We start from the raw sequence: 26,304 nt of genomic DNA, 5'->3' as shown, positions 1-26,304 counted from the left end.
GACTGCTTGGTTTGTATGCCCTTGCCCAAGAGGCAGTATGGGATAGTGGTTCAAACCCCTCTAACCCCTCTATTTCCCAGCTGTGTGGTTTTGAGCAAGTTTACCCACTCCCTGCCTCAGTTTCCCCATATGTAATATATGGAGAGTAACAACCCCTGGCTGGCTGAGGTTCAGTGGTGATTAAGGGAGGTAAAATATGAACACGACTGAGCCCAAGGCTTGGTACGATTATTATTATTAACAGCGTGGTAAAACACAGCAGCATTTCTCAATCGCTCTTTGAACAGATGCTACGGTTGATCTTGCCACAACCGGTCTTGCCAACCTGCAAAGTGAGGCCTTCTGTGTGCCTCAGAAGGATGCTCAGCATTGATGCCAAAGCGAGTGAGTGCCTTAGCACCAAAGGTCTCAAAGGACAGTGCCATTCTCAACCCCTGGTCTCTGGCTTCCGGTTATAGACACTACCACTTCCTACTAAGTAATCCCCTTGAAGACTAGATGTTTCTGCTGGTCCCTTATTGAATCAGATTCTCTGATGATGGGGACCAGGGCAAATCTATCAATCACTTTCACATACACACGTAAGAATTGAACAAAACGTTTAGTGCCTTACAAATATCAGCTTATCAATGTTCAGTACAAATCTGTGAGGTCAGAACTATCACCTACCTCTGTTTTCCCCCTCCCCAAGTAACTGCCCAGCTCGGATAAACCATGGAGCCATGGCTCTCATCCAAGAGGGTAGAGTTCCGGATTTTCACAAGCAGCAGCACTGGGTAAAACACAACTTGTGCATCTATCATTCACAAATGGGATCACGTAGTGCCTGGATTGCGCCATTCTTCACTCAATGAACCATATGATTATTTCTAGTATAAAAACTATTGACCTCTGTCCTTCTCAATAGGTCACAATATTCCAAAGCATGACTGTAATAGAATTTGAGTTATTTCATACACATATCATTTAAATTGATTAGGATCTGCATCAAAGATTCACTGTAAAATTTGAAGTTTTTGCTGTTAAGAAAGTACAACTTTTGTAGGAAAAATTGTAAAGTGTTTTTTTTAATTGAATGATATGGATCCCATACAGTTGGAGTGATTTGGATTTGGAATTCCAAATGCCTTAGTGATGTGGACTGCATATACAGTGAGTAACTGGGTCCATTTAATTGGGATAAAAAATCACAGGATCAAAGAAGGGAACAGCAGGGTATTTTAAATAACATAAATGTGCACATTCAGCCTACATCTCAGATACCTAAATCCTGCTGACAACCTGCAGAAAGGGATTCGCATGCATATAACAGCTGCATTCAACTCCCCGCCGGGCATGAATGTAAAGGCACCATCTCCTACGGGCCCCTGAAAACATAGCTCTCCTGCCGCATGCACGTAAATAAGCTATGAGTTTTTCTCTTCCCACTTTTTCATTTCCCAGGATAACAGAATCTAGATGTCTCTAAAAGCGTAACAAGAAGTCCTATCAGAGTCTGAAAGGAGATCATTAAAGCCAGCAGAGGCTAGGAATTGCATAACCGAGCTGCTGACCTTTCCAAAGGCTGACTGAGCCCCCGTCCAAGGGACCACAGGACGGAAGTCACCGGGCCTTTAAGCCAGGCTTTGCTGGGACTTTCCCGGCATCGCTGATCTTCCTCTGCATCTTTGAGGAACAGAGGAGACAGAGACGCTGACAGGGTGTACAAGATTCATTGCCACACCACTGAGCAAAGGAAGCAAGAGGAGACAGAACTCTTTTCATCTCTGTGGGGCAGAGAACCCCTGGGAAGAGTCGGGGGTTTGTTACAGCAAGCCGGCGGAAACACAGGCTGCTTCTGTGCATCGGCCACTTCTGGGTGCCTGGGTATCTCAGATACAAACTTCCTTTGGGCAGAATAACTCCTTTTCTAAGAGATTCATTCTGATGAAATAACTGAGTAAAATGAAAAGGTATACTGATTCCATGTATCATGTTTTCAACATGGCAAGCCTACTCTATGCTACGTACTGCTCCAGGTGCTGGGGGCCAATGACCACTAGGCAGACACAGTGTACTGGTGGGAGATAGGAAATGGGCAGGGCACAGTCTTGGAGATAAGCTGCAGAGCCCAGTAAGTGCTATTGAGACATTCTAAGATGGTAAATAGCAGGTAAGGGCACGGTGGTCATTTCAATGGACTCGAGAGAGCCTCTACCAGAGAGCTGAATTTGATTTGAGGGCTGAGTCTCAAGGAGTCAGGTGAGTGGAAATTTGGAAGGAGCAGCATGTTGCCAGCAAAGGAACAGCAAGTGCAAAGGCTCCGAGGTGGAGGTAAGTGATCGCTCCCAAGGACAGAAGGCTTGAGCGGCTGCAGTACGTATATTGAGTATCTTTATACATCCCCAAAGATGTTCAGAGCAGGATGACTAATGAAGAATGGGAGCAAACTAATGCTATTATGAGTGCAGGAATGGATGGAATATGTGCACATTGGCTAGGCCTCCAGGGTCAGAAGGACTGGAAGGAAATTCTCACCCCACCACTTACAATCTATGGGAACTTGGGCAAATTTCTCAAAGCCTCCATTTTCTCAGCAATTAAATGAGGATAGTAAGAAATAGATCTGTGGGTTATTGTCCATATTGAGTTGGGAAAACGTTTGTAAAAATTGTGAATGATGTTGGGAACCATGTACACACTTAAAAAATATTTGCCATTATTTATGAGGTACAGGCTGGTGATGCCCCGGTGAACAAAAAGCAAGAGAAGAGTATTAATCAAATAACCACATAAATAAATGTAAAATTGCATAAGTCCTGTGTTTGAGAACTGCAGGGAACCACAAGGACATAAAGAGAGACTGAACCTGTCAGGGAGGCAAAAAATGCTTCCAAGGGGAAGAGACACTTTACCATAGCCACACGGCGACACATTCCCTGTCGTTCATTTGTGCTACTTGGGAACTTATGTGTCTTCCACTTTTCTCCTTCTGTAGACCCACCTCCATCTGTGCCATGAGCCTGCCCTTCAGCTCTCAGGGTGACCTGCCTCGGGTCCAAACTTATGCACAGTGACCATCTACCTGTCTTGGGTCCACCTCTATGTTCTCCAGGGAGGGATTTTCATGGATGCTACCTACATCAGGTGTTATCTTAAGGTGAGGCCCCCGTCAGTCAAGCAGATGGGGATGTCACTGCATTTGCTGCATGGTTGTTGAAATCATTGCTGGATGGGGTGGGGAATAACCAGGGATGCATCGTGAAAAAAGGGTGGAAACATGACAGACTTATGTGTCTGGCAGATTCTCCACATATGTGACCCCTAGAGTTACACAGTGATTGCAACAGAACAGAAACCCAGATTAAGTTTCTGAAAACATGTCAGTAAACAAAAAGCAGAAAGCAAATACATGTATGCAGTGAATACCCAGCAGTTGAAGAGTTAGAGGTGTTCCTAAAATTTTGACTAATATCCTGTATTTTCTCAAGACACACCTCGTCTTCTCATACACCTCTCTGCCATCCCTGCACTCCACTCTGCCGCACCCAGGTCTCGGTACAACAAAATCCAAATGGTTAGACTCCACTTATCTGAAGGCATCACAGCTGCATACTGCAGGCATCAACCTGCGACGTCTCCTGCTGAGGTGAGCATCCTAATTCACCAAAGAACCAGGCTTCTGAGGCCACCTGGCTGCACACAGGGATCCCTCTCAGGCTGCCGGAGAGAGGGTACAAATTGCCCCCATGCACGGTTTACTGTCGCCCTGGGATTTGGGGGGCTGTCACATTTCTGCCGCCGTTAGCATATCTGTGGCAGAAGATGAAGCCAATTAACCAAGGGATGGGAAGCAATGGCATCTGTAAAAGGGATGTGGGTAGATGACTATGAAAAGTAGGAGGGAATCAGGAAGTGAAGAGGATGATGCTGCCATAGGTAACACCAAGTAGCAATCTGTTAAAAGTGCTCTGACTTCATTCTGGCCCCTAGGGACACCCTGCTGTGCTCTCTCTCTCTCTCTCCCCATATGTCAGCTCCTGGAGGCAGTAAATCTGTTGCATAAAAATGCACACCACTTATAATTATGGTAAAATGCATAACTATATACACACAAATATACAGACACACCGATACACCTATTTGCATATCTGTATGTGTGTGTATATATATATATATATATATATTTTTTTTTTTTTTTTTTTTTTTTGATACTGAGTACTCCATGCTACCCTACTTCAACAATAAGAAAACAAATTGTCCTCTGTCTTGGTCAGAAACCAAGATCCAGCAACTAATGAATCCTAAAATTGAGCTATAATGAATTTTGTGTTGTGCTGCTGGTTTGAACAGAATCATTCCAGGAAGGCTGGGAAAGGGGAGTGTCTTTAACCCCTATGTTCCATGAGAGCAAAGCCTTGGAAAGAAGTAGAAGGGGAGCATGGCTCTCCCGCCCTGGGACAGTCCGATGCCTGTTCACCAGGCCAGTACTCCACAGCTGGGCTGCCTTACATCCCAGGGTCCACAAGAAAGCCAGGAGGGAAGAACATGCCCCCCAGAGCTCAGGGTCTAAACACATCTGACCTGAGTTCTCCAGACAGCCACTGAGATTTGAGACTGCTGTAAGGTAAAATAGGAAAGCCCAACCCCTTTTAATGACTGTGTGTTGTCAGGCACTGAAGGCCCCTCAGCCTCACTTGGCCCCCAATTTCCTGAAGTCTTGTCTTTTCCACTTCCTTCCCCAGACTTGTGGTTGATGGTGGAGTGAGCTCAGCCCTGCTGTGCATATGTCTGGCTACTCGTTAGGGTGGTGGAACAGTGGTTCCGTGCTCCTTACACATCACAGACAAACGGCAGCCCTACCGTGCTGCTTACATGCAGTTGGCTGTTTTGTAAAAATTGCTTAATTCATTTTTTCAAGTAGCAGCACACTTGGTGATAAACATATTTAAATTGGATACTTAAGAAGCAAAAGACTGTGCTCCTTAATCATTTATGCAAGTTCTTGCTTCTTAACTAGGAAAAAAAGTAACAAGAACAGCTTGTCAGGTCTGTAGCTACATTTTTAGATAATAGGCTTCAAAAAAAATTCCTTCTTTCCAGGGAGGGGAAAAAAAGACATCCTCTTATTAATCACTAAAGTCCACTCTTTCTTTAACTGTTGCTAATTGATGTCTACACCCCTGAGTAGGAAAATCAATCTATACCTTTGAATAGTGGCATTTCCAACAATAAAGGCAGGTACTGGGACATCTTCCTTCCTACTCACAAAGGTGTTTTTAAATACCTGCCATGCATATCAGATTCACTCTTCTTAACAAATTGCTAAAGAGAAGCTGAGACTTGTTATTGGTTGCATCTATACATTGTAAGCCTTCCCCAGGGAAGTGTCATTTGTGATGTTTGTTACTGTTACTTTACGTGGCATTTATTAAGGCAGAAATGGGAAACCCAAACTCCTCGGGGTGTCAGGGCCAGTCCAATATGGTGAATGAGAAAATGTATTCAGGCAGGAGCTATGGGGGAACTGGGAGATGGTGCTCTGCCTCAAGAGGAAGTCAAGATCCAGGTTCCCATCATTATAGAGAAGATATATTTTTCCCCTATAGGATATTGCCTAGATTTTAAAAATATTTTCAACAAAAAACTTCTCTCCTCCTCCTTCCCCAGTATAAAGAAAGCTATTATCAGAAATGGCTCTCTTTTAATTTCAAAAAGTTTTGCTAATTTACTATGCAAACCCAAATGCTCTACCTCCTTGACTATACTGTTCCCAAGCCTGACGCTCAAACAACTGGGGGTAGATGCTTAGCGCAATTCTATAAAAGTCTGGATAATCTGCATTGATCTAGCATGAACACAGTTGCAAACACACCAGTAAAAAGCATCTGGAGAATTTGTCAGTAGTTATTTCCAGCTGTTTACTATTCCTGGAAGACTCGTAGGAATGCTCAGCCTGATCAAGTTCACATTAATATCACTCAGTCACACCACTGGGTACCATAATCCTATGCATCAAAGACGCTTCAGGAAATTGTTTGCAAGTTGCTGATGCACGGGGATGATTGCAGACAATCCAAGACTTTTACACTAAACAAATGTTTGGAAGGGGTTACTGTAAAAGAGTGACCTGAACTCTGACCCAGGTATGGCTTTATTTTGACTTATTTGGGAATGAGATGTGGTATAAAGGGAGCTGCTATAATCCCAACCTTGAGGAACTTCAGGTGTTGTACACAATTTTGTTTTCTCATTAGGAGGGTGGGGTGTTGCTTTCAACCACACCTGGACTTGCTCATCATCTTTAGACAGTGCCTTACTGTTGCACTCAAAATGGACATAGGGCACTGCATTTGTGACAAAGGCTCCATAGACGGTAAAGAACAGTGTCTTTAACCAGGTAAGTTTATATCTCTCTCATGTAAACACCATCCAGTACTAAATTCTCCAGAACTGAAACTTTGCCTCCATGGCCAGTGGTGAACCTGGCCCCTTCCATCTTTCTGCACTCATGTCTTAACATTCTCATGAAACATAATAGTTGCATCAGCTCCAGGCATCACGTGTAGAATCCAGGCAGCAGGAAGTTGCTGGAGGACATATGCTCTTCAAGGACATTTCTGAGAAGTTCTTTTGGACACTGCCACTTGCAGCCACATGGCTACATCTAACTACAAGAAAATGTGGTTTCTATTCCATGAAGGCCGTGGGTTCATTTTAAACGAGGGTCCTGTTGTTAAGGAAGGAGACCAGATATTGGGAAAGACCATCTATCTGAAGGCTCTGCCATTTTCACTCACAGCCCCTGCAAGGGCCAAGTCTCATATACTATGTCTCCTCGTTATGATCATCACTCATTAATTACCGAATGTCACAGGGCCACGTGCTTTTACATGAAATCTCTATGGCCATCCTCCAAGGTAGAAGCCTCTGCCCATTTCAACAGCAGAGCCAGGCTCAGATGCGCACCCTCCCGCAGTGACACGGCGACCTGTGTGAAGAGCCCCTGCCCTGCTCCAATGCGAGGACCAGCCTGCTGCTGAGATGCCCACAGACGCACCCCCTCCTGCTAATTGCAGTCCTTTGGTCCCTGGCTTCAAACCTGCCAACATGAGTCTCGCCTGGTTCACCCAGGCCCAGGATGCACTGCTTTCTTGATGTTTACGTATCACTTGAAAGACATAGCTGCACAAGCAGGCAGCCTGACTGTGCGCAGGGTGCCGTGCTGGGCTATGATCCCTCTGCCCATCAGGCTTCTACAGGCCAGCAGGTAAGTCTTCAAGAGGCACCTGGGGTTTTAATTTTTTTTGGCCCAAAGTATTTTGAAATCTTTCGCGCAAATTAAAGATGACCTTTAAAAATCGGAGGTTTCTCACCAATATCGGGACATCTGCCTTCTCTTAAGAAAGAGAAAGATCCAGTAACCCTGGGCTCTCATTCGCATATGGCAAGCATCAGGATGGAGAAGCTGCTGTCTCCTTGAGCCAGGATGCATCTCCATGGAGACGAGCTCCCACCTGGCCCACCTCACTCAAATCTACTCCACCTGCCTGGCTCCATGAGCTTGTGAGTTTAGGACCTGCGGGAGGTGGGGGATTTCATGGGGACTAGGCTCCAGGCAGAGATTGTAATCACTGAATTTCAAGCTTCCAAAAGCCCCCTATACCTGCTCTGTAGATAAATAACCAAAAAGGACCTCAGGGACATTAGTCCAGAACCCTTTATCATTTAATTGAAGGAAACACTTGAAACAGTGGCTGGAGGGTTCCCCTTTCTCCACATCCTCTCCAACATTTGTGGTTTCCTGCTTTGTTAATTTTCCCCATTCTCACTGGTGTGAGGCGGTATCTCATTGTGGTTTTGATTTGTATTTCCCTGATGGCATTTGGGAAACATAAAATATAGTGAAAGGGAATAAAGGGGAAAGGAGAAAAAATGAGTGGGAAATATCAGAAAGGGAGACAGAACATGAGAGACTCCTAACTCTGAGAAACGAACTAGGGGTTGGTGGAAGGGGAGGTGGGCGGGGGGTGAGAGTGACTGGGTGATGGGCACTGAGGGGGGCACTTGATGGGATGAGCACTGGGTGTTATTCTGTATGTTGGCAAATTGAACTCCAATAAAAAATAAATTTATTTAAAAATAAAATAAAATTCTAATACTCTGTTTAAAAAAAAAGAAACAGTGGCTGGAATCTCTCTGATCTACAGCAAAGGCATGTTAATAACCATGTTTCTGGGAAGAGAGCTGCTTAGCAGGGAACTTAGTGGTATTTCTCCAAGAGCTAATGTCAGGAACATGCACAGGAAATGAATTTCTGACTAGCTTGTGAATACGTACATAAGAGGATCTTTCGGGTTGGTAACGCCATTCACTCTTGACAGGTGAAGGCAGCCTGAGCTTTGTGGGCCCAAAGGAGTATTTTGGGGGTGCAAAGTGAATGACAAAAGGTCATTTCGTCAAAAGCTTTGTTGCAATCTACATTTTAAAATCTGTAACATCCTAAAAAAAAGTTCTAGAACTTATGTGGGATCCCAGCAGATACTAACAATGCAGAAACTGCCACATTTGTCTTCCTTGGCCCTATATCTATAAGCGTTAAAGTGGTTTAATTGTCTTAACCCATGTAAACCTCACAATATCTCTGACTCATGAGTCACAGAAGAAACTCCAAGCACAACATGAGACACACTTTGCAAAGCAGCCTGGGAAAATTCCTGAGGATGGCCAGATACGAGGCATATTTCTGAGTGTTTTAGTCGGGAAACCATAAAGTAACCCCAAAATACAGTGGCTTATGCAGCATACAAGTTTACTTTTTTCTCAAGTCTGAGTCATGAGCCAGCAGGCACTTCTGAAACTCTCAACATGTGGCTTCCACCTCTGTGTCCAAAGTGGCTTCTATGGTCCACTCTCACATCTACATCCAGCCAGGGGAAGCACTTTTAAAAGGAAAGGTCCCTGGGGTGCCTGGGTGGCTCAGTCATCTAAGCGTCTGCCTCCAGCTCAAGTCATGATCTCAGGGTCCTGGGATCGAGCCCCATGTTGGGTTCCCTGCTCAGTGGGGAGTTTGCTTCTCCCTCTGCATGCAGCTCCCCCTACTTGTGCTCTCTCTGTATCTCAAACAAATAAAATCTTTAAAATAAATAAATAAAAAGAGAGCACTGGTGTTGCATTCTCACTTCCCACCACTCACTAGAAAGAGAACGGTCCCATGAGCTAACTGAACTACAATGGAGGCTGGAGAATGTAGCCTCCAGCTGGGCATCCATGTGTCCAGGGAAAGGTTGGGAGTTACTTTATTAAAGAAATAAGGTGGGAGGTGCCTGGGTAGCTCAGTAGGTTGAGCATCCAACTCTTGATTTCCACTCAGGTCATGATCTCAGAGTCATGAAAACAAGCTCTGTGTTGGGCTCCGTGCTCAGCATAGAGTCTGCTTGAGATTCTCGCCTCCTCCTTCTCCCTCTGTCCCTCCTTCTGCTTGCTCGCTCTCAAATAGATAAAAAATCTTTAAAAAAAGAAAGAAAGAATGTGGGAAAATTTCCTGGTGGGCAATTAGCTGCCACATTTACAGTAGAGGACAGAGCCCTTCCTGAATTTAAAACAGAATAGTTCAAAATGTTCACATCCCTTCTGAATGCAACGTCACCTGCAAAGCCATGATACCTCTTGGGAAAGACTTGGGGGAACTCACAAAGAGGCCCATGCATCATGGGATCCCCAAGGTGGGACTGTGGAACCGTTGCACACAGCACCTCAGACCACAGGCTCTGCAGCTGGACACTTCGTATCTGATTTCTGTTATTCCTTCTTTCTAGCTGTTTGACCTCAGGCCAGTTAGACAAGCTCTCTGTGCCTCTGTTCTTTATTGGCAAAAACGGGATGAAAACAATCCCTACCTTGGTGCACCCATGTGAGAATCTAAAGGCATAATGCTGGCCAAGCCGCAAAGCCAGCCTAGCTTCCGTCATTGCGTCCTGCTTGCACCCCAGACAGGGGGGATAAAGAGAGGCCACCGGAAGCTCACGTTTATCCCTTCCAAATCAGTGTCTGCAAGGTGGCATGCATCATGCCTGCTCACATCTCGGTGGCCAGAAATCAGTCACACGGCTGCACCAAAGCTGCAAGGGAGTCTGAACTTATTTTCTCTCTCAAAACTCTGACAAAGAGATGGGCACTACACATGGTTCAACTCCTGCTCATACTAATCCCTAATCCTGCTTCCCAAGCTCTGTGCGTTTGCTTCTGGTTTTTGCACCAGCTGCGGTGGGGAGGGAGGTGAAGTCCCTGCCCGTAAGTGTCCCCTTCTCCTTGGAAACCAGACATTGCTCTACCTCTTCGAATAGCAACTCCCATTTCTCGAGGCTCTGGGATGTGAAGACTTGATGGGCGCACATTCTGGGAAGAGCCACACATCAGGTTCATGGGTCTCTTTCTAAAACTCTCAATGAACCCATTGGGGAGCCCAGAGGTGGGTATGCTTCAATTCAGAGTTCACAGTAAAAAGAAAACCAGGGGGACACCTGGGTAGCTCAGCGGTTAAGCGCCTGCCTTCAGCTCAGGGTGTGATCCTGGAGTCCCGGGATCGAGTCCCACGTCGGACTCCCTGCATGGAGCCTGCTTCTCCCTCTGCCTGTGTCTCTGCGCCTCCCCCCCTCTCTCTGTCTCTCAAAAATAAATAAAAATCTTTTAAAAAAAGAAAAGAAAGCCAGGGCCTTGATTTTGCCTCAGAGGGTCACAGGGTTAGTAACATACAAGGCAAGTCTCATGTTCAGAGTTGCAAATGATCAGTAACAAGCTCATAAATGTGATCTTTGCTCTGGAAGAGTTCTGCAGGTAATAAACTGCTTTCCTTCACTTCATCCCATGTTGTTCTGCAAACACTCTGAGGGACTGGTCACAGGGCACAAGGTCAGGCAGGGGGCTGGTGTGTGATCAAACCAGAATCCGATTTCCAGGCATACCTGTTCTCACCGTGGGGCCCGATGTGCAGGGAGAACAGGTATGCATGACAGTTTGCATTTGCACCAAATGCTTAGAACATCTTCAGTTTTTAATATTTTGGTTTTGAGTCCAAAGTTCAGTAGTTGAGATTTATAAAAACCGAATTCGGGGGTGGGAGGTGGGGGAGGGCAGTAATAGCAACGTGTGAGTAGCAGGACCATTCAAGACAGTACTGGTGACCTGGCTGTTTGCTGGCATCCTGCACCTGTCATCCCAGCAGGTCAGCTCTCCTGTGGGGCGGCAAGGAGGGCAGTAAATTACCCCTGAAAGTGCATCATGGCATACCCTCAGGAGCGACCCTAACATCCAGGAATTTCCAGAGTTTTATGTTTGCTTCCCTCAACCCCTCACCCTCTTCAAAAATCAAAGGAGATAACCGTTTCCTCAGGATGTCCCCAGGTGATGACAGTAGCTGGCATGTAGGGCCCATTTCGTATAAAATACTCATCTCGAAATCCTAAAATTGTTCTCTGAGTAGCAGGAAGCTCATTGTAGGAATGGTAAGTGGGAACTTAAAGTCAAAACAGAACAGCAAAGCCAAGCCGTCTTACTTCTGAAGCTCACTCTGGGCACAAGGTCCAGCTGCCAAAGCTGGAGAGTGTAACTGTCCTCATCTGTGCTTTCTTTTCTTCTTCCTTTTTCAATGTTCAAATTAATTCATTAAAACCCATTTCAGGGGTGCCTGGGTGGCTCAGTGGGTTAAGCGTCTGCCTCCGGCTCAGGTCACGCTCCCGGGGTCCTGGGTTCTAGCCCCCCATCAGGCTCCCTGCTCAGCTGGGAGTCTTGTTCTCCCTCTCCCTCTCCCTCTGCTCGTGCTCTCTTATTCTTGCTCTTGCTCAATAAATACAATCTTTAAAAAAAATAAAATAAAATCCATTTCATATACCATGGATGTTTTCCAATTTATTTCCATAGTACAGCAGATAAAAGGTAGAAGGCATGATTTTTAGGCTCCTGAGGAAACGGCACACCCATATCCAGCCGGTGTGCAGGCCGAGGCTCAGGACAGCCCACAGGACTTATCTCTTGCTCACTCTTTTTCTCATCCTTCCTTCTGCAAGCACTTCTTTCAACTCTAAAGTCAGCTGAGCTGGAGAATATACCATTTAGTTCCCTATTAGTAGTGAGCAACTGAGTGAATGAAGGCTGATCCTTTTACATAATTTCTGATGGGAGGCTTATCCCATAGAACACACCATTGGGTGTAGAGCATATGGCTTTCATTTTAATCCCACAGACCATACACAGTCAGCAAGTTGGCCCACACAAAATGTCACACTATGTGCACACAGGCAATTTCCCACAGCTTTCCAGCTAATCCTCACAGGCACCTATGGTGCCAACATGAAACAAAGGTGAAAAACTAGCAGTGTGAATTTCACGAGGCCTACAGTTGTTTTTGCTTGGATGACATACGATTGGCCCACTTAGTGGCAAATTTATTTTTATTGCCACCAACATTTTGTGAGCTTTCAACATCACCTTAAAATGCAAATTTCTGAATTCTCCTGCATCAGATGGCATTAGCAGGTACCCCCAGTGAAGATGCAGCATGCACCTGCTGCATGCCAGGCTCTGTGGTAGATGCTGGGGATTGCAGCCAGGAGCCAAGCAGACAGCATCCTGGGCGTCAGGGAGCCTGACCTGGCTGCTATCACCATCCGACAATCAGCCTGATCCACTCACTACTACCCTCTTCCTCATCTGGTTAGTGTCAGACTCTGGAAATGGCTACCACACTTTTGGTGTCCACTCTGCTGTGCAACAGGTGTGAAGCTGTGCACCAGGTGTGATGCTGTGCACCAGGAGTGATGCTGTGCACCAAGAGTGATGCCATGCACCAGGTGTGATGCTGAGCACCAGCTGTGACATCGGGCACCAGGAGTGACACCGGGCACCAGGTGTGATGCTCAACACTAGGAGCGATGCTGTGCACCAGGTGCGATGCTGGACACTAGGAATGATGCTGTGCACCAGGTGTGGTGCTGGACACCAAGAGTGATGCTGTCCACCAGGTGTGACACCAGGCACCAGGAGTGATGCTGGGCACCAGGTGTAATGCTATGTGCTAAGTGATGCTGGGCACCAGGTGTGATGCTGTGCACTAGGAGTGACCCAGGCACTAGGAGTGACGCCAGGCACCAGGTGTGATTCTGTACACTAGGAGTGACGCCAGGCACCAGGAGTGACGCTAGGCACCAGGTGTGATTCTGTGCTGGGAACCAGGAGTGATGCTGTGCACCAGGTGTGACACCAAGCACCAGATGTGACTCTGGACACCAGGAGTGATGCTAAGCACCAGGTATGATGCCAGGCACCAGGTGTGACTCAGGACACCAGGAGTGACACCAAGTACCAGGCATGATGCCGGGCGCCAGGCATGACGCTGAGCATCAGAAGTGACGCCAAGCACCAGGTGTGATGCCGGGCACCAGGTGCAATGTTGGACACCAGGAGTGATGCTGTGCACCCGGTGTGACATCGGGCACCAGGTGTGATGCTGTGCACTAGGAGTGACACCAGGCACCAGGAGTGACGCTGGGCACCATGTGTAACACTGTGCACTAGGAGTGATGCCAGGTGCCAGGTGTGATGCTGTGCACCAGGTGCAATGCTGGATACCAGGTGTGACGCTGGGCACCAGGAGTGATGCCGGACACCAAGTGTGACACTGAGCACCAGGAGTGATGCTGTGCACCAGGTGTGACTCCGGACACCAGGAGTGACGCTAAGCTCCAGGTGTGATGCCAGGCACCAGGTGTGACTCAGGACACCAGGAGTGACACCAAGCACCAGGCATGATGCCGGGCACCAGGCATGATGCTGAGCACCAGAAGTGACGCCAAGCACCAGGTGTGACGCCGGACACCAGGAGTGATGCTGGCAATAGGTAATCAGTAGGAGGGTCAAGTCTTCTTACAGGTGAAATGGAGACAGTCCCATCTCCCTCCAAGGACTCTGTAAGGATTTAGGTGACACATGGGGCTGCCTGGTATTCAGATGTGCTAAAGACACACTCTTTCTTGACTCATGATGGCTGTCTGTACAAATCCATGTGGCATTAAGGAACCAGAGACTGTCAGGTGTGAAGTTTCCCTTGTGCGGGACTTTTACAGTGTGCCCTCTCCCTGACATCTGCTCAGGACAGAGTTGCGTTCTCCCCACACCCTAACCATGCCCTCACAGTGGTATATGACCTGAGGCCTTTGAGAGAGCATCAGGGCTGGGTGGGGTCATGAGGGTGGGGCCCTATGTTGGGAGTAGTGTCCTTAAAACCACTCTCTCTGCCAGGTGAGGACACAGTGGGAAGGTCACCAGAGCCCTACAATGCCAGCACCCAGATTGGGGATTTCTGGCCTCCAGATTGGGAGAAAAGCAATGTGTTGTTTAAGCCGCTCATCTGTGGTGCTTTCTTACGGCAGCTCACCACCTGGGCCAGCACACCCGCTTACTCTGTTATAGATTGGGGCTTCAAATAAGATTTCAAATGAAAAAAAAAAAAAATACAAACTGGTGCTTACACTGTAAAGTATGAACAAGTGCTGCCTTCCAACAAGTTGAGCCAAGTTTGAAAGAGACAGAATGCTCGGGAAACACATGCACGAGCATACACATGCCGTCGAATGCACAGGTTACAGAGCTCCTCTGCAGACAGCAGAAGTGAGGAGGATGGGGCTGGGCTGGCACTGACACCGTGCTCTCCCGCCTGTTCCCAAGAGAAGACCAGGGCAGGAGGAGTATAGATTTTTGGCCTGAAGGTCATTACCAGGCAGCTCACTGCAGGAGTGCAGGTGGCTCCCAACGGCCATGTGATTCAGAGATTTTTACTCCGTGTTAAAGCAGATGGTTCCTCAGGTACATACTCTCTCAACGTGTACCTGACATCCAGCGTACCCAGAAATGAAGTGAATTGTCACGGAGTTTCCTGACAGCTTACACTGACTGTATTTACCATGTAGCACCAGTAGTGCATCTGAACCTAGTTTATTTGTCAGAAAACATGTGGCTTTTAAGTCTCATGGCTGATGCTTGTCAATCAGAGCTTCCAAGTCTGGAAAGGACCCCAGGTCCTATGCAAACATGTCCTGCTTTGTCCCTGGGACAGGAGCCTACAGAAAAGGCACCTGCAATTAATCAGCTCCCCACAGCAGTGCAGACAGACTTCCATGGCACTGTGTCCCGACGGCACATTTCTGCCTCCACTCCGGTGTATGAAATGTTCCACAGCCAACTGGACGGTCCCAAACTGTCACATAAAATAAAAGATAGCGAAGCAAGATGGTGAAGGCACAAGCCCAGAGTGCACTCAAATGGGAGGGGCAGGGCAGAGAATGATGATGTGCTGCAGAGGCCAGTGGGCTCCCAAGCAGCCCCATCAAAGAAGGGAACTTGCGGGATGCTGCAGCCTGCAGCCGACAGGCAGCTAGGAAAAGCTGTGTCTCCCCAATTGAGGGACATTTAATGAAGGAAATACCTCTTCCCGTCCTCACGGCAATCACTACAAAAACAAAAAAACAAGCAACAAAAAAAAAAATGAACTTCCCATGTTACTACAAAATCCCTTCATTTATTAAGGCTTGAATCCTAAATTTGCAGATATTAAGATTTTTGGCTACCAGTGATTTGATGGAAGGAAGGAGGGAAGGCAGGAGGGGAGGAGAAGGGGAAGAGGGAGGGAAGGGGGAGGGAGGGAGGAAGGAAGAAAGGATGAGGTAGAGGGGGTGGGGAGAGGAGGAGTGGGGAGGTGCTAGGTGGTTTCTGAAATTCCGTAGATCACCCTAACTGCTGAAAGAGGTGAAGTTTTATCTGTCCAAACTGACCCAAACACAGAGACGATAACATCTAATTGACTTTCCTTCAAACCTCAGTCCTAAACTTCACGAAGGGCCAGGTAGGACACAGGGATCCTCAGGATGCTGAGTGGCTGGACGCCAAGGCACTAACCTGGGGCCCTCTCTGAGTCCCCGGAAAGCCCCAGCACAGGGTCATCAGTGCAGTGCTGGAAACGGACAGTTCTGCCTTCGCTGTTATGTCCGGACATTCAGGACCTGGATTTTCTTGCAGGGTAGCCTCCAGTGCACCCCAGAACGCTCTGTTAAGTTCCTGCTCCTGAGTCGTAATGAACACTTCACGATCAATTGCAAACATTAGGTTAGAAACTCAGTGACAGCAGAGTTTTTGTCTCCTTTTTAGTTGCCAGGCTCATTCCTCCACCAAACAAATACTGATCGAGATGTAGTCCATGCCAGATGCTGCACGAGGTACTGGAGGATCCGCCCATGAACAAGACTCACACATCTCTGCTCTCACAGAGCCAACATTCCCTCTGAGCAGCTGGTGGTCAGCATCAATGACAAGGAGCTAAGCTATGTATGTGAGGGCCTGGGGACGAGCTTCCCAGATGGATGGAAGAAAATACACAGACTGCGGCCCAGCATCCTTGCAAGACAGAGAGAAGGCCATTGCAGCTAGGATGGCATGAGAGAAGATAGCAGGACAGAAGTGCAGAACTCAGACGAGACATAAGCTCCCATGGCGAGCCCAGGGCCAAGCGTGGACTGGTCCTAAGTATGACTGCAAACCAGAGCAGGGTTTTCGGCAAGCATCTGCAACCCCCCAATGTTTACAGGGACAGACGTCTTCAATCACTGCCTGGAGGCAGGTAGAGCCACCTGGAAGAGACCAGCCAGGACAGATGACCCCGCGTGGGTGTGTCATGGAGGCACGGCTGTGCCAGGTAGGGTCCCGGTGTCTTCTGCACACTTGTCCTACAACCACACACGAGGAGCCACAACATCTTGTAACCCCGGAAAGTTCTTGACAGACGATCAAAATCCACCAAGAAACGAGAACCATTAGTCTTTCTATCATGCAGTGGTCCATGAGGACGATACCTGTCTAAACCCACACATCAGCACCCAGGTGACCTTCTGCACTGGCTATGGCACAACACTCCTAATTCTGTTCTCCCAGCAAAGAAACCTCTCATTCGCCTGGCCAAGGCAAACCAAGTCTCTGAAACGAGATTGGAGTTCCACTGAATCTGAACAACTTCCCAAACATTCCACCTATGAAAGTACATCCACCTATGAAATTCTGAATTTGTTTTCAGTGGAAAACATTTCTGAACTGGGAATCATTGAAGAGCCAAAAGTCCTGAGACCTTTATTTTTAAAATATTTTATTTGTTTATGAGAGCAAGAGCTCAGGGCGGGAAGAAGCAGAGAGAGGGACAAGCAGAGTCTCCCCTGAGCCTGGAGCCTCACATGAGGCTTAATCCCATGATCTGGAGATCATGACCTGAGTCAAAACCAAGAGTCAGATGCTCAACCGACAAACGACCCAAGGGGCCTCAGTACTGACATCCCCAATCTAATACTACTGATATCTGTATTCTGGTGGCACATTCCTACTCACTCCCCACTGGAAGCGCTGCAAGCTTAATGTAAATTGTATATGTTACTTCACTTATAGCTTGCATGCTGCCGGCAGTGAGACAGTCAAATTAGCAGTGTCTGCTCAAAGACATCAGGACAGACAAGCAGGTCCTACATCATTAAAATCACAAAAAAATGCATTTTTATCTGAGTTGCTTCAGGAAGCGAGGTCTGCAAATATATTGATCAAAAATATAATGGGAATAAACCTTATGGAAATGTACCTGCAGACTCCCAACAAAGGGGAAATTGACCTTTCACCATTAATTATGTGCAGCATTAAGAGCAGCATTTGAAATTACACACAGTTTCATCTTTTTTGAATGTAAAATATTGCTCCACAACCAAAGTGGTGAGAAAAATAAAGTTATTCATTCCGACTCACAGTTAAGCAACAGAAGGGAGTTAAAAAATATTTTAAATGGTTTAAGAAGCTGTCATTGGCTTGAACTCTGACCACTTCAAAGTACAAAATAAAAATATTTGAATGTAGATTGTTCTTCCCCCTCCAATCCCAAACATCCTATTTCTTGAAAGGAATAGCCTGGGTTAACCTCCACAGTAACAACCTGTGCTGCTCTGAACAGTTGCAAAAACCAAGGCTATGATTTTTCAAAATCTAATTAGCAAATGAATCTCTCAATCTCAGCCTGCTTGGAGTTTCTTAGCCACTGATGCCAGGAATCTGGGCTGTCAAAAATCAATTTGAAAAGCAAATAGCCTCAGAGCCATCAGTAGTATTGGACAATCCACAGACCCACTTCCCATGGAGCATGCTTAATACCCCCCCGTGTGCACAACACTTGAGGCAAAGACAGTAGCAGCTACGGAACCTCTTTTCTGATGGTCTTCCTGATGGGGGAGAAGACCTGTTTTCACTTCTGCAGGGTGATTTTGTTCTAGTGCTTATGGGATAAGTATATTGATTTCCTAGGGTGACATTCAGACACCAAAGCAAATGTTTGAATGACTGAGTAAAACGCAAAAGGGCTACCTTACAGATTCCTAGATGGACTGAGCATTTCAGTGTAAAGGATGTTCTCCTCCACATCAGCCTCATTTAAGATACGTGTATGGCTGGGTATCCTTTTTTATAGGGTCAGACACTGCGGGGAACTGTAGCTAAAAGCCCAGGCAATGGAATTCATCTCAAACACCAACTATCTTTCCCATCATCTATGTAATCTTTGTTTTAAAGATTCATTTTATTTATTTGAGAGAGAGAGAGAGAGAGCGTGTGATTGCATGTGCACACGGGTGGGGGGGGAGGGGCAGAGGGAGAGGGAGAGAGAGAATCCTTAAGTAGACTTCCCACTGAGCCCAGGGCCAACTCAGGGTTTGATCTCCTAACTCTGACATCATGACTTGAGCTGAAATCAAGACTCAGACACTCAACCGAATGAACCACCCAGGTGCCCCAACGCAATCTTGACCAGGATATGTACTCTTTATGGGCCTCAGTTTCCTTGCCTGTAAAATGGGATAAACATGTACAGGGTTGATGAGGTGGGAGTAAATGAGGTAGGATGCGTTCAATGAACAGCACATGAGGAGCAGCTGATGAATATTAGCCATTTTAATCATCACTGAGGGTTCATTAATTCATCCAGTAAATATTGACTGAGAACCCGAAGGGTGCTGGGTATTGTGTTAAGTACAAAGTAGCAGACAAACCACACATGGTCCTTGCCAACATAGGATTTACCATCTAGTGCACAGTGACAGGCATACACAGATCAATACACCAATAGATACATAAGTAATATCCATAATAAGTAATTTTAAGAAAAAAATGGTTAAGGGATTCAGAGAAAAACCTTAATTGGACTGGAGGTTTCTGGGGCGGGGAGGGGGGAAGTCTCTTTAAAAGAGTGAGTTTAAAGTGAATAGGTATTATCAAAGGGAAGCTTCCAGGAGGCTCATGTCTGACATTTTTTTTCCCCATCATTTATTGCATTTTCATTGAGATGATATGGAAAAGATATAAAAATATAAAGAACATTACTGCCACTCACAATCTACCACCAAGGGGCAAAGTGGTGCAAATACCACCAGATGTTTCTTTCCAGGAAAATATATGTTAGATGGCATCACACTGTATGTGTGTGCATGTTGACTGCAACCACCACTTCCACGTAATACTGCACCTTGAGCACATCTGCCCTCAAGAATTCTGTGATAGGGGCACCTGGGTGGCTCAGTGTTTGAGTGTCTGCCTTTGGCTCAGGGCGTGATCCCGGGGTTCTGGGATCAAGTCCCACATCAGGTTCCCTGCAAGGAGATTGCTTCTCCCTCTGCCTGTGTCTCTGCCTCTCTCTGTCTCTCATGAATAAATAAATAAATAATTTTTAAAAAGAATTTTGAGATAAGTAAAGATGCAGAGAATATATTTGAGAGTGGATCTTGGCACATCATCCAATTTTTTCCCACAGGATAGATTCTCCAGAAAGAGGGCAGAAACATCTGAATGACTCTAGTAAGTATTGGCCTTTAAAAACCTTTAAAAACCTTTTACAACACTTTGCAGGTTCTATTCTCTTTGGGAGTACAGGAACACCTTGACACCCATGACCTGGCAGGTCCTCAAACCTCTGCCACTGTTTTAAGTGAAAATGGCACCTTTGGCTTTACAGGAGGATGGTGCTATTTTTCAAATTTTATTATAAATGGTTTTGTGAATTGTCTGTCAATGTCCTGTTTCACTTTTTTATATGATCTATTCTATACTGGCCCACTCCTACTTGTAAAATCATATTATATATCGTTAGGTATTTGGAAAATGGTGGCACGGGAGAGCAAATCACTTTTTTTTTTACTTTGGATATGGCATTTTAAATATTCAGAAATGTAATTTTTGTCTGTAAGTAATCAGGGCTATTGATGCTTTGAAGGTGTTCTTTTACATTCTTCCAAAGAAGATATCCAGATGGCTCAGAGACACATGGAAAGATGCTCAACATCACTCATATCAGGGAAATGCAAATCTAAACCACAGTGAGATGGCCCCTCACACCTGTCAGGATGGCTAAAATCAACAAGATGAGAAACAACACATATTGGTGAGGATGTAAAGAAAGGGAAACCCTCATGCACTGTTGGTGGGAATGCAAACTGGTGCAGCCACTCTGGGAAACAGTATGGAAGTTCCTCAAAAAGCTAAAAATAGGGGCACCTGGGTGGCTCAGTTGGTTAAGCTTCTGCCTTTGGCTCAGGCCATATGATCCCAGGGTCCTGGGATCAAGCCCTGTGTTGAGCTCTCCTTTCTCAGTTAAGAGCCTGCTTCTCCCTTTTCTCCTCCCCCTCCCCCTGGTCTCTCTCTCCTTCTCTTGGTCATTCTCTATCTCAAATAAATAAATAAAATCTTTTTTTAAAAGTTAAAAATAGAGCTACTCTATGATTCAGCAATTGCACTACTAGACATTTACCCAAAGGATACAAAAATAGACTTGAATGGGCAACTGCACTCCCGATGTTTATGGAGCATTATTGACAATAGACAAACCATGGAAAGAGCCCAGATGTCCATCAACTAATGAACGGAATAAAAAAATATAGTGTTTGTATATACATACATATATATACATATATAAATATATATATATATAATAAAATATTAGCCATACAAAGGAATGGAATCTTCCATTTGCAATGATGTGGATGGAGCTAGACAGTATTATACTAAGCAAAATAAGTCAGTAAGAGAAAGACACCATATGATCTCATTCATATGTGGAATTTAATAAAGAAAACAGATGAACATAGAGGAAGGGTAAAAAGAAAAGGAGATAGGGAAACAAACTAGAAGAGACTCGTAATGACAGAGAACAGAGGGTTGAGGGAGGGAGGTGGGTGGGGGATGGGCTAGATGGGGGATGGGCATTAAGGAGGGCACTTTTTGTGATGAGCACTGGGGTGTTGTATGCAAAGGATGAATCACTGAATTCTACTTCAGAAGTCAATATTGCACTGTTTGTTAACTAAAATTTAAATTAAAAAAATAAATGAATGAACAGGGGTGCCTGGGTGGTTCAGTCAGTTAAGCACCTACCTTCAGCTCTGTAGGGAGTCTGCTTATCTCTCTCTCTGTCCCTCTCCCCCGCTCATTCTATCACTCTTGCTCTCTCTTTCTCTCTAAATAAATAAATAAATGAATAAATAAATAAATAAATAAATAAGTTCTTTTTACAAACACACACATAAAATCACTTTCAGTTTTATACCATCGAAATCTTGGCTTTTCTTGGATTACTGCCTATACTGCAGTATTTTATTTATCTTTTTATATAGTGTGTTTTAATATCTTACAGTGAAGGTCTTCGACATTATTCTTTCTTAAGTATTTGCTTTGTTCCACTTAGGCATTTCTTTTTCTTAGTGAACTTCAGAATCATTTTGTCATGTTACCCTTAAGAAAAACACTGCTATTTTGATTGAAAAGGTAGAATCACAGATGAATTCTGGATAAGTATATTATATAATACAGAACACTTCATAATTTTATGCAAGTGGCCCTCTCTGCCTTTCCTTATGACTGATAGAATTTAGTTCTGTCAAATTGTTCCTTCAATTTTGAGCATTGTTATTAAATTCTTCCTAAATCATTTATATTTTAAATATATTAAAATATTTTTAAATATTTTTAAAGATTTATTTATTTATTCATGATAGAGAGAGAGAGAGAAGCAGAGACATAGGAGGAGGGAGAAGCAGGCTCCATGTCGGGAGCCCGATGCAGGACTCGATCCCGGGACTCCAGGATTGCGCCCTGGGCCAAAGGCAGGCGCTAAACTGCTGAACCACCCAGGGATCCCCTATTTTTTGTTATTTTTGAGTGGGATCTTGTCTCCATGCTATTTCCAATGCGAGTGCTACTGTAATTGGACAAAATGACTGTTGTGGCTTTATTACACCTGTCTGAGTTTCTCTGACTCTTTGGAAGACAATCATATTATCTCTCAATAATGATTTTCCTCATGTAAATAAAAAATAACACACACATATATGCATTTCTGGAAGAAATTTAAAGAATGGTAGTAAAGTGTACTATATGTGAATAGGCAGCCTGAAGGGGAAGTGGCTTTGGTTTCTTATTTGGCACCAGACTATACATATTTATTTGGTTAATAACTTTGTGTATGTATTTCCTTTATTGTTCTTTAACATGAAAGAGGTTTATCTGAAGGTGGTGAATTGTTGACTATTTTATAGTGTCCTTCTTTATACTTCTGTATGGTGAAAACATTAATAGTCACGTAACATGATCCACTGTCACCCTTTCCAGTAGTTAGTCAAGATGCCTTTCTTGTCTCATGGTGTTGGCTATGATAGAGTCCTTATTGTTTTTAACTTCAGCGTTAAAAAGGACAGAGGATGCTCACATGCTCAGAGAATCCCTAAGAATGAACTGTGCACAGAAGAAATGCAGAGTTCTCCAGGTATGAAGTTCCCCAGGTATGAAGCCACACCTCCATACCTGCACAAGTATGCAAGACCATGCTATGCCCAGGTGGAAGCAACAGTGTCAACCAGATTACACTATATCCCCTAAACAAAATCATTTCTAGACACTGAAGAATATACACCATAATAAAAACGTTAGTCTTGACTCACCTTACAAGTGATTTTGGAAAAACAGCAGTTCATGGCACCAGAGCTACCAGTCTCACTTACCTCTATATTGCTAAGTTATGGTGCCAATAATTGGCATCCTTATTTTGATGTTCCTTCTTTTTTGCCATTACATGTAAGGTGGCTACTGGATTCAGAGATACTATAAGGTATCTACAATGTGGGATTCCTACCTTACTGCTTTTATTTTTTTAAATGAAAAATGCAGGTTGGGTTTCATCCAAACTAACTGGTGACATACACCAAGGCATCTTCCTTCATAACCTATCATTTAATGCTATACAATCTCGAAGGTTTTTCTAAAAAAATTAACTTTATTAATGAATCGTATTACTCTGTTTAACTTGTTAGTATTTTACTGGAGATATTTAGAGCTGTTTTTGTGAATGAGATGTTTCTCTAAAATTTCTTTTACTATCTTTTTAGATTTTGGTTTGAGGTTATGTTGGCTTCATAAAATTCACTAACAGAGCTTTATTTTTACCTACATTTTATTTCCATTTCCTTTCTATTTATTTTTCATAGCCAATGGAATTGAATATTCTTTAAAAATGTGAAGAAATCAGATAAACCCATCTGGGCCCAGTGCCTTTTCTTTCCCCATGGGAGAAGAGTTTAATAACATTTTAAGTTTTTTCCTACATACTCATTTGTTACAACTTGTGTTTGTTTAAAAAAAAAAAGTTTGCCTACAATGATACTTATTGCTTCTATAGTTTTCACTTCTATAAACATATGGGTTTCAAATGTAGCTCTTTTAATTCTTGCTTTACTCAATTCTGTATTCTCCTGCTACCTTGTCTCAGCTTTCGGTCTCACTACATGAAGGCCATCTTACTCGAACATTATTGGGGTGTTTTTCAGCAACATTTTCTTTCAAAACTATACACATTACACATCCTCTGAAACCTCCCACACCACTTTCCCCATCTTTCATGGCACCAAGTCATGTCATTCTTTTGCTGTTTCTTTCTCTGCATACATGGCTAAGACTTCTATCCAGTCCAGGTGCCATCAAGACATCAAGCATCTCTTCTGAAGGACTCCTGACTGTTTTCTTGGCTCTGTGTACATTATCAGCCTAAGGGCTAGCCCATTTTAAATGTTCAGTACCATGTGTTGGGCAGATCTGTTGACCTTTGGGACAACTCTCTGATCCTGCTGCATTTGAGAAATGGAGTTTAATTTCTCAACAACATGGCACATGATGTGTCACTATCATATTTCCTACTCAGGGGCACCCAGAGCATCCTGTTCACATGGGCCTTCTGGGTTTGCTCTTTCGTAGTGCAGCCTGCACCACCATTTCCATGGATGCTTCATTACATTGCTGATTATAATCCCAAAACAATATTAATTGAGGAGCCCGGGTTGGGGAGGAAGGCCAAGAGAAATGCCTCCAAAGGTTCTAGAAGTAGCTGCTATGCACTTATTATTAAAACTCCCATATATCTCTAGGACATTCATTAAACTTTCTTTTTAATGACTTTATTTATTCATTCATGAGAGACACAGACATGGCAGAGGGAGAAGCAGGCTCCCTATGGGAAGTCTGATGCTGGGCTTGGTCCCAGGACTCCAGGATCATGACCTGAGTCAAAGGCAGATGCTCAACTTCTGAGCCATCCAGGTGCCCCCTTATTACACATTTTTAATGAGTAATGGAAACTTACAGTCTTCCTTCCTGGTCATCCCCCATCCAGGTAGTAGCCATCTTGTCTGAGGGCTTCCTTTGAGCTCTATCCACAGACATCTCCCTTGACACCCGGAACTCTGTAGATATTCTGAATTCTGGGTCACACACCTATCTCGGTAAGAAGACCCAGGGAGTAGTTGGTGTGACAAAAGAGGGTAGAGATGTCAGATTTCAGAGTTACCACTGGACTAATTTACCCTTCCTATGAAAAACTGAGTAAAATTTAAAAAAAAATCTCTGCAGTTTGGCAAAAGACATGCAAATGGTAAAATAGATGTTTGTTTATTAATATAAACATTCTGGAAAAGCCAAGCAGGTTAGCGGTTTTTGAATTCTGTAAAGGAAATTGGAGAGATAAGATAATTAGTAGAAACACATCTAAACTTATTTAATTTTTATTAACTTAACTGCATGGAATCAGCCAAATTAAAGCAATAAAATAAGTAACAATTTAAATAGTGCAGGACAATTCTTGACCATACTGCCATCCAATGAGTGCCTGTCCTGGAGTTAAGCAGGACTCGGAGACGGTGCCCCAAGCACCCAGTGAGCCTTCCTGTCCAGCCTTCTGCCTGGGTGACACTGAGAAGTCAGGCATGTCTGACTCTCCAAACACTTCCTGTTCCAGAATTCCTGGCTTCTGGCTTCAGCGGAAATTGCAGACTGGTCAATCCAACTTATGAACTGGTTTCATTTGACTTATACAATGTTTAATTTTTTAAATTAGTTATGAGCCTTAAAGAATTAGAAGACTTCACCTAAAAATGCAAATTTCAGGTTTCCTTTGGATGTAGGAAGTTCCAGCAACATAGGGCCTGCATTCCACAGGTCAGCTGTCACCTGAGGGAAACAGATTCTAGCCTCTATGGGACACAATGCCCTCCACTGCCAGACTCACCCTGGCAGTGGTTCTCTGGTCGGCCCACTTGATTCTTGGGAACCTCACTCTCACACACTTCACTCACTTTCAAAGATGGGCTGGTCCTTAAAAGTGTGTGTGTTTTCTAGCCCTACTCTAGAGGAATCTAGGTGCTGATACTGAGGAGTATCAGGGGACTGGCATCAAGCTGTCCAGAGAGGAATGAGCCATCTCCGCCCAGATGCTGTGGGGTTGATGAAGGTGATGCATTTGCATCTGAGAGTTCTCTATGCTCACACAGCTCTGCAGCCTGGTGACACGGGCTGCGCCCTCCTCAGGAGACCTTCCACTGGATCCTATATCCTGTTTCTGCCAAATCTCATTCCACCCTGAGTCAGTGGCACAAGACCACTGAGGCCACAGGACACAGTGCCTCAGACATACACATTTATTTGTTATTCCAGCTTTTGAACTGGAGATGTCCTTGATAATCCTGAAACTTGAAGAAAACATTCTATATGACCTGACAGCCAACCACGGAACATCTCACTGTGTGCTCTCCTTTTTTTTTTTTTTTAAGATTTAATTTATTTATTCATGAGAGACACACACAGAGAGAGAAAGAGAGAGAGAGAGAGAGAGACATAGGTAGAGGGAGAAGCAGGGAGCTTCCCTGCAGGGAGCCCGATGTGAACCTTGAT

At 44.7% G+C, this 26,304-nt stretch overlaps 1 protein-coding gene across 1 annotated transcript in view; it reads right to left on the bottom strand.

The window, feature by feature from the left end:
* TMEM132D (transmembrane protein 132D) overlaps positions 1 to 24,806 on the bottom strand; it is a 525,295-nt gene extending 500,489 nt beyond the window's left edge. The window contains exon 1 of the mRNA XM_038574733.1: positions 24,722 to 24,806. Within this exon, the coding sequence (XP_038430661.1) occupies positions 24,722 to 24,740 (19 nt within the window). The 5' untranslated portion in view covers positions 24,741 to 24,806. The remainder of the gene's footprint in view (positions 1 to 24,721) is intronic.
* Positions 24,807 to 26,304: the final 1,498 nt, after the last annotated feature.

The sequence above is a fragment of the Canis lupus genome, chromosome 26 (assembly GCF_011100685.1).
Source record: "Canis lupus familiaris isolate Mischka breed German Shepherd chromosome 26, alternate assembly UU_Cfam_GSD_1.0, whole genome shotgun sequence".
NCBI classification, from domain to species: domain Eukaryota; kingdom Metazoa; phylum Chordata; class Mammalia; order Carnivora; family Canidae; genus Canis; species Canis lupus.
Note: the sequence above shows the minus strand (reverse complement) of the source record. Positions and strands in the feature narration are given on the sequence as shown.